At 43.7% G+C, this 6,490-nt stretch overlaps 5 protein-coding genes across 5 annotated transcripts; 3 read left to right on the top strand and 2 right to left on the bottom strand.

Annotated features, from left to right (window-relative positions):
• Nucleotides 1-19: 19 nt before the first annotated feature.
• On the bottom strand, nt 20-278 carry V1512DRAFT_250278 (uncharacterized protein; the record flags this gene model as incomplete). The annotated part of the gene is made up of 3 exons (XM_066914655.1): nt 20-31; nt 80-184; nt 234-278. Coding segments are annotated over 3 exons (162 nt in total), but the record flags the coding sequence as incomplete, so codon positions are not given.
• A 208-nt stretch (nt 279-486) lies between these two features.
• Nucleotides 487-2,237, top strand: V1512DRAFT_143283 (amidase signature domain-containing protein). The gene is made up of 4 exons (XM_066913014.1): nt 487-830; nt 882-978; nt 1,029-1,787; nt 1,833-2,237. Exons 1-4 carry the CDS (start codon nt 581-583, stop codon nt 2,212-2,214), a joined length of 1,488 nt encoding a protein of 495 aa, XP_066768976.1. The 5' UTR covers nt 487-580; the 3' UTR covers nt 2,215-2,237.
• On the bottom strand, nt 2,129-3,781 carry V1512DRAFT_278585 (uncharacterized protein). Its single transcript, XM_066917975.1, has 2 exons — nt 3,334-3,781; nt 2,129-3,284 (listed from the first exon to the last, which is right to left on the bottom strand). The coding sequence occupies exons 1-2, from the start codon at nt 3,504-3,506 to the stop codon at nt 2,261-2,263; spliced, it is 1,197 nt and encodes a 398-aa protein (XP_066768975.1). The 5' UTR covers nt 3,507-3,781; the 3' UTR covers nt 2,129-2,260.
• Nucleotides 3,693-4,900, top strand: V1512DRAFT_268767 (tryptophan synthase beta subunit-like PLP-dependent enzyme). Its single transcript, XM_066917539.1, has 4 exons — nt 3,693-3,749; nt 3,796-3,977; nt 4,030-4,164; nt 4,209-4,900. The coding sequence occupies exons 1-4, from the start codon at nt 3,743-3,745 to the stop codon at nt 4,884-4,886; spliced, it is 1,002 nt and encodes a 333-aa protein (XP_066768974.1). The 5' UTR covers nt 3,693-3,742; the 3' UTR covers nt 4,887-4,900.
• Nucleotides 4,901-6,490, top strand: V1512DRAFT_268762 (uncharacterized protein). Its single transcript, XM_066917538.1, has 3 exons — nt 4,901-5,566; nt 5,616-6,310; nt 6,337-6,490. The coding sequence occupies exons 1-2, from the start codon at nt 5,277-5,279 to the stop codon at nt 6,271-6,273; spliced, it is 948 nt and encodes a 315-aa protein (XP_066768973.1). The 5' UTR covers nt 4,901-5,276; the 3' UTR covers nt 6,274-6,310; nt 6,337-6,490.

Genomic DNA, 6,490 nt, shown 5'->3' with positions numbered 1-6,490 from the left:
CAATGCCCAAAAATTCCGCATGTCGCGTGCCCTTAGTTGTCAGTAACATCGCTAGATCGAACCCACACAAATAGCATACACATAATGACCGGTTGGTATCGTTCATGCCTTCGGCAATGATCTTGCCGTCGTGAACATATACACAGCCAACCGGGACCTCGTCTGAGTCTAAGGCAAGATTGGCCTATATGATGTTAAAATCGAGTCATACCATACATATTACTCATTCACACCATTCGCAAAGCATTCTCCATGAACTCATGGTGAATAGTCCCCATTCCTGTAATTTTTATATCGAGAGCTGTTCCAAATTCCGCATAATCTGTTGGAGTAGTGCTTTGCAGTTCGCACACTCACAAATGGGCAATTTTATTCCTATTCAAAAGTTTTAAAGTTTTCAGGGTGAGCGCGTTCGCACAAGGTTTATATGTTCACGGCAATTAAACCTGGTCCAGGAACTGGCTATATAAAGGGTTTTGAAATACCTAAAAAAATTTAGACTCATATAAAATTGTCATCTGCACTTTACTCAATGCACGGGTGAGAAATCAGTCACGATTTATTGAGATCCCCCAACATCATGGCTCAGAAATACATACAGAGAGTAGTAGAGCAGGTCAATTCACGGATATCTACGATTTTAGAACGAAATACGAAAATAAACGCCCTCACTTATATAAGGCCTAAAAATGAAATTCAATCGATAGTGCAACGACTAGAATCTGTGCCTGAGATCAATAGAGGGCCACTTTTTGGGAAAGTGGTAGTATTGAAGGATAATATCTGTGTGGATGATTGCCCAACTTCATGTGCTTCAATGATGTTAAAAGGTTAGCATTTACAAAGAAACTGGTGAGACGAGAGACGAGCTAAACTGGTAGGATTTCAAAGTGGGTATAATGCCACAGTCACAGATCTGTTATCCAAGTCTGGAACCGTTCACATCGCAATGGCAAATATGGACGAGTTTGCAATGGGGTAGGTTTTTGAAGAATAGTATTGTACAAACTCAAATTAAAGTGCCTCAGAACGGATAATATTCACACAGTTTTTGGTCCACCAAAAAATCCACAATTTCCAGACGCAGACCACTCGACCGGTGGCTCATCAGGCGGGAGTGCAGCGGCTGTAAGTGCCGGAATGTGTGACATTGCGCTTGGGACAGATACCGGGGGATCGGTACGGCTTCCGGCAGCGTATTGCGGAGTCGTTGGGTTTAAGCCGTCATACGGCTTGATTTCTCGGCATGGTGTGATAGCGTTCTCGCAAACTTTGGACACAGTCGGCATTCTGGCCAGATACGTTGAGACTGTACAAGACACTTTTGACGCTTTGTCAAAATACGATTCTAAAGATCCTACGAGCGCTACGGACAGCACGAGAAAACGAATTGCCCAGTTTGTCGGTGATAGAGACAGTACGCTAGAACAAAGAGACGGTGAAACATTATACCGTATCGGTATTCCACAGGAGTTTGTTGTCAACAGCTTGTCCCCTGTCATCAAAAAAGCATGGACTAAGGCTTTAAACACACTTAGATTACAAGGCCACAAGCTTTATCCAGTATCGCTACCATCTATCAAAAGTGCGCTGCCTACGTACTACATCATTGCGCCAGCGGAAGCGGCTTCAAACTTGGCTCGGTACGACGGTGTCAGATATGGATATCGTGCAACTGTTGACCGAGATTCGTCTGATGACATATTGTATGGAACGACACGAAGCGAAGGATTTGGAACCGAGGTGCGACGACGAATTTTACTAGGAAACTATAATCTGTCATCGGGGTAAGATGTCAATCCTCTGTTTACTCGCTTCTGCTAATAAATTAGTGCCATAGATAATCATTACATTCAAGCCCAAAAAGTACGCAGCAAGATCCAGGCAGATTTTGACCGTGTCTTTGCTTTAAAAAACGCGACAGAACCCGCACACAAGATTGAAGAGAGCAGTCACGTTAAAGTGGATTTTTTGGTTGCACCATGCAGTACAGGCACTGCACCGCTATTGGACGATGTGCTGTCACAAAAATCGCCGTTGGACGCATATATAAACGACGTGTTGACGGTGCCTGCCAGTTTGACTGGCACACCGGCAATTAGCATTCCTTACAAAGTGGACAATGAGGTAGTTGGCATTCAAATTATGAGTCAGTATGGAGACGATTATAGATTATTAGAATTTTCGCAAGAACTAGAAAGTTTATGTCGGTAGAATGGCGTCTTTAGCATATCTGTAGACTTTATTTTGTATATAGGCATTATTTCTGAACAAGCAGTTGCTTTCGTCCATGAGCGCCATTGATATATGTAGCAATACCGCTTTTGAACGTATCCAGCAACGCCTCATCACTCATAGACTCAGTCCAGACTGACTCGTCAACCGGAACATCTTTCAGCTTTCCTTCTTTGATCAAATTAAGCACCTCCACTACAATCTTCTCTTTATCCTCGGGGTTATTATCTGACCAACGAGACAGCCAGTACCCATGCAGATGAATATCCTTAAAAATAAATAGGCTGACAGGTATGGTCACTGGCTTCCTGGCCATACCGCCGTATGTTACCAGATGACCGCCTTCGCTGAGTTGACGAGCAATGTTGGTTGTAGACTCACCACCGGTACAATTCAATCCAAGATTGAGCTTGGAGTCGCCGATCCATTCTCTAATCACTTTGCGAAACCCTTTGTCCGCAAGTTCTTCTTCAGTGAGAATCTTGGTCGCGCCGAGTCCTGCTAAATCTTTCTTTAGCTCGTCGATATCTGGACGAGATCGAACAATGTTAATGCTGTTCAATCCCCACAAATTTCCCAGCTGAATTGCGGCACGGCCGACGCCGGAATTAGCACCAGTCTGAATAAACCAGTCTCCAGGCTGTAAATCTACAAATTCCTTTAACATTCTATACGCAGTAGTAGGATTAACTGAAGCTGTAGCTGCCTGCACAGCTGTGATTTCCGAGCCTGAGAACGGGATCTTTGTCAGGTCCTTTTCTTCTGCGACTGCGTGGCTTCTCCACGTACCAAACAACGTATGTCGCATAATAGCACGATCGCCTGGTTTAAAATCGCTCACTCCCTTCCCGACTTGTAAAATCTCGACAACGCCTTCATTGCCGCCGATCGCAACCGGCACTGAGGACGAGTATTCGGTCGTAATAAACGGCGGCTTTAAGGGATAAACACCTTCAATCTGGTTGATATCCGCTGGATTAATTGGCGCGGCAAGAAACTTGACTAGCATTGTGCTGTCCGTCAGATCTGGCAATGGGAACTTGTGCAATCTATTGACGTCAGTACTTTTCATTCGATCTGCTCGGATAATCCGCGTACTTCAAGACTTCCAATGGTTTTCCAAAGCTTTCAAACACAATTGCCTTCGACTCCCCTGAGTAATAACGTCGGCCAAACACAATTCGTTTTGAACGGGCAGACAATGCCGCTGAAACTACTCGAGTACAAAGCTTACTTGCGCCGGTTCGTTTTAGAAAGCTGGTTGCTGACATTCTTTAATTGCTGTTTGCATAAATCAAAGCCAAGTGCACTTGCAGATTAAAATCCAAAACTGAGTTTAACGAGATCTATGTTTGGACGAATCTGTGAGATCTTTAAATGGACGTCCGGAGAAATAGGCGAAGCGGCTAACTGATTGCCGCGCGGAGTGAGGCTTATCTGTATGCGAACAGATTCCGAGAAGACTGGCTTAAACAATAGTAGTTGCTGACTTTAGGAAGATATAAGGATGCCACGTGGGTACTGTGACGTTTGATAAGTACAGATGCTAACGTGGATAAGTATCTAAGCTAAGCCGTGAGGGAGTAGAGGAGGCTTACGAATTAATCCGCAATAAAGTCAAGAAAACCCCGGTTTTGACTAGCGAGTCAATCTCGAGTATGGTCACAGATAATGATAGTGCGTCGAGTACATTGTTTTTTAAATGCGAAAACTTTCAGAAAGGTGGAGCATTTAAATTCAGGGTCAGTGATGCCGAACAAGGGTCTCTAGTGGATGCAATCTGACTAGAGACAGGGGGCAACACACGCAATAGAGAAGTTGACACCGGATGAGTTGAAAAACGGTGTCATTACGCATTCTTCTGGTAATCATGCACAGGCACTTGCAATTGCGGCTAAGGCAAAAGGCGTGAAAGCTTATATCGTGATGGTTAGTAGCAAAATTCTGTATCAGCATGGCTAATGACAGACTAGCCTTCAAATTCGGCCCAACCAAAGATAGAAGGAACAAAAGGATACGGAGGAGAAGTATATTTTTCTGGTCCGTCTGCAGCTGAAAGAGAGAGCATGACAGCTATGATACAACAGCAAACCGGGGCCAAACTGATTCCTCCATACGATAACCCTGATATAATTTTAGGCCAAGGTACGACACTACTAGAGCTATTGTCGCAAGTTGAAGAGAACTTCGGTAAAAAATTAGATGCGGTGGTAGTGCCTGTTGGAGGAGGCGGTTTACTGGCGGGGTGCGCATTGGCTGCTCAAGGCACAGGTGTTCGAGTTTTTGCAGCTGAGCCTGCGGCAGCCGACGACTGTTACCGCGGAATTGCTGCCGGTAAACGAGTTCCCACTGTTGCAACGACCACAGTTGCTGATGGGCTGCGAACGCCAGTTGGCGTGATCAATTTCCCAATCATACAACAATACGTTGAAGCGGTATTTACGGTGACTGAGGCCGAGATTGTTGCAGCAATGAGGTTAATTTGGGAAAGGATGAAGATAATAGTTGAACCTTCGTCGGCAGTACCTCTTGCTGTCGTAATGTCGGACCGGTGGAGATCAATAGGTGTGAAAGGAAATATTGGGTTGATTGTTAGCGGTGGAAACATTGATATGAACCTGATTGGGCCGCTTTTGTCTAGTGCATGCTGACACTCGTAAGAGCTTGATTGTAACTATTTTATAGTTTACCACTCATTTGTTTAGTGTATTTTACTTGCTTGGTGTATGAGATATTTTTCAATTGACTTATATATATATCGAGAACCGTACTTGAATTTTTAGAGTTTCCCACTACTTGGAATACGTTAGTGGCCGCCGTACGGTAGCGATGTCGTAGCCGTACGATGATGGCTCTTGTCTTTATTAACCTAGGCATCGTGCTGACACCCTCCATCTTCCAAAAACACTTCGTTGACTATCATTAAAAGGCACCTCGTTGACTCCATCGTCTATACTCTTCGATTGATTGATTCTATATATCTTTTGAATATTTTGGCTATTTCGATAGGATATCTCAGATACTTTGGGAGTTTTACATAAATGACATTTTCAATTGCAGATATTCCAGAGTTCACAAAACCGACAGTGGCAGTAGTCACGGGGGGCACAGGTGGTATTGGCAAAGTTGCAGTAAGGGAGTTCTATAACCATGGCGCAACTGTTTATGTTATTGCTCGAAATGCTAGTAAGGCGGAAGCACTTGTTAGCGAAGTCGTTGATAAAGCTAAAGAAAATGGTGGAAGTGTGACAATTATCAAAGGAGACCATATGGATCTGAATAGTATTGTGTCAGCAGCACACGAAATTGCCGAGAAGGAAACTAAGATTGAGTATGTCATGTAGTTTGTGGTTTTGTGAATTTATTTAACGAAGAAACAGTATTTTGCTTAACAATGCAGGTGTAATGTTGGTTCCATATGCTGAGTCTAGTGACGGCTATGAGTCTCATCTCCAAGTTAATTACATTTCACATTACCTTCTTACGCGGTTGTTGATGCCGCTTTTGCAAGCTGCTGAAGCTCCGCGCATTATCAATGTCAGTTCTCTTGGCCACACGGGATATTGGAAGTTTAATTTCGAAAATCCGAATCTTCAAGGTTGTTTAGGCATGCTTGATCGTGGGATGCGCTATTCTCAGTCGAAATTAGCCAATATTTTGTTCACCAACAAACTAGCCAAGCTTTATCCTAGTATCTTGTGCTTATCTGTTCACCCGGGTCTCGTGACCTCGACCGGATTGCTCGATCATATGACCCAGGACCAAGCTAGCTATATGAATGCGTTTACGCGCTTTAATATTTGGATTGGAGGGAAGCTAGGATCTTCGATGGAGGAAGGTGCTTTAACTAGTATTTACTGTGCTGTAGACAAGGGTCTTACAGCTGAGAAGAATAGCGGAGAATACTATGTGCGAATTGCAAAGAAAGCTGTCAGTTCTGCTGCATCAAGAGATCCTGCTACTATTGACAAGCTATGGGATTGGACCGAAGAGCAGCTAATTTCGAAGGGATATTTGCTCAAGAGCAAAACTACTTGAATCTTTTAATCTGTGAAGACCATGAGAATGCGAATCGGATGGATGTAATGAGAATACGGATCGAATTGATGTAATAAATAAACCGAACGCCTGAAATTGTGCAATGTTCCCAAACTTTTAATATGCTGCTTCGTCATCATGACCACCATCGTCATAATCTTCTTCACCGTCATCAAAGTATCGTTCAGCGTTATAATCACCGTCTTCATCTTCTTCA

The sequence above is a fragment of the Lipomyces arxii genome, assembly GCF_038497795.1.
Source record: "Lipomyces arxii strain Phaff 12-163 unplaced genomic scaffold V1512scaffold_51, whole genome shotgun sequence".
In the NCBI taxonomy this organism is placed as follows: Eukaryota; Fungi; Ascomycota; class Lipomycetes; order Lipomycetales; family Lipomycetaceae; genus Lipomyces; species Lipomyces arxii.
Note: the sequence above shows the minus strand (reverse complement) of the source record. Positions and strands in the feature narration are given on the sequence as shown.

Excerpts from the sequence above, each read along its gene's own strand:
- V1512DRAFT_278585 (XM_066917975.1), bottom strand. The coding sequence starts at position 3,506 with ATGTCAGCAACCAGCTTTCTAAAACGAACCGGCGCAAGTAAGCTTTGT. Across the intron at positions 3,285-3,333 it reads AAACCATTGGAAGTCTTGAA|ATTGCACAAGTTCCCATTGC; the intron begins GTACGCGGATTA and ends TGACGTCAATAG.
- V1512DRAFT_268762 (XM_066917538.1), top strand. The coding sequence starts at position 5,277 with ATGACATTTTCAATTGCAGATATTCCAGAGTTCACAAAACCGACAGTG. Across the intron at positions 5,567-5,615 it reads GAGAAGGAAACTAAGATTGA|TATTTTGCTTAACAATGCAG; the intron begins GTATGTCATGTA and ends ACGAAGAAACAG.
- V1512DRAFT_143283 (XM_066913014.1), top strand. The coding sequence starts at position 581 with ATGGCTCAGAAATACATACAGAGAGTAGTAGAGCAGGTCAATTCACGG. Across the intron at positions 831-881 it reads TGCTTCAATGATGTTAAAAG|GATTTCAAAGTGGGTATAAT; the intron begins GTTAGCATTTAC and ends CTAAACTGGTAG. Across the intron at positions 979-1,028 it reads ATGGACGAGTTTGCAATGGG|AACGGATAATATTCACACAG; the intron begins GTAGGTTTTTGA and ends AAAGTGCCTCAG.
- V1512DRAFT_268767 (XM_066917539.1), top strand. Across the intron at positions 3,978-4,029 it reads GTGGAGCATTTAAATTCAGG|GGGGCAACACACGCAATAGA; the intron begins GTCAGTGATGCC and ends GACTAGAGACAG. Across the intron at positions 4,165-4,208 it reads TGAAAGCTTATATCGTGATG|CCTTCAAATTCGGCCCAACC; the intron begins GTTAGTAGCAAA and ends ATGACAGACTAG.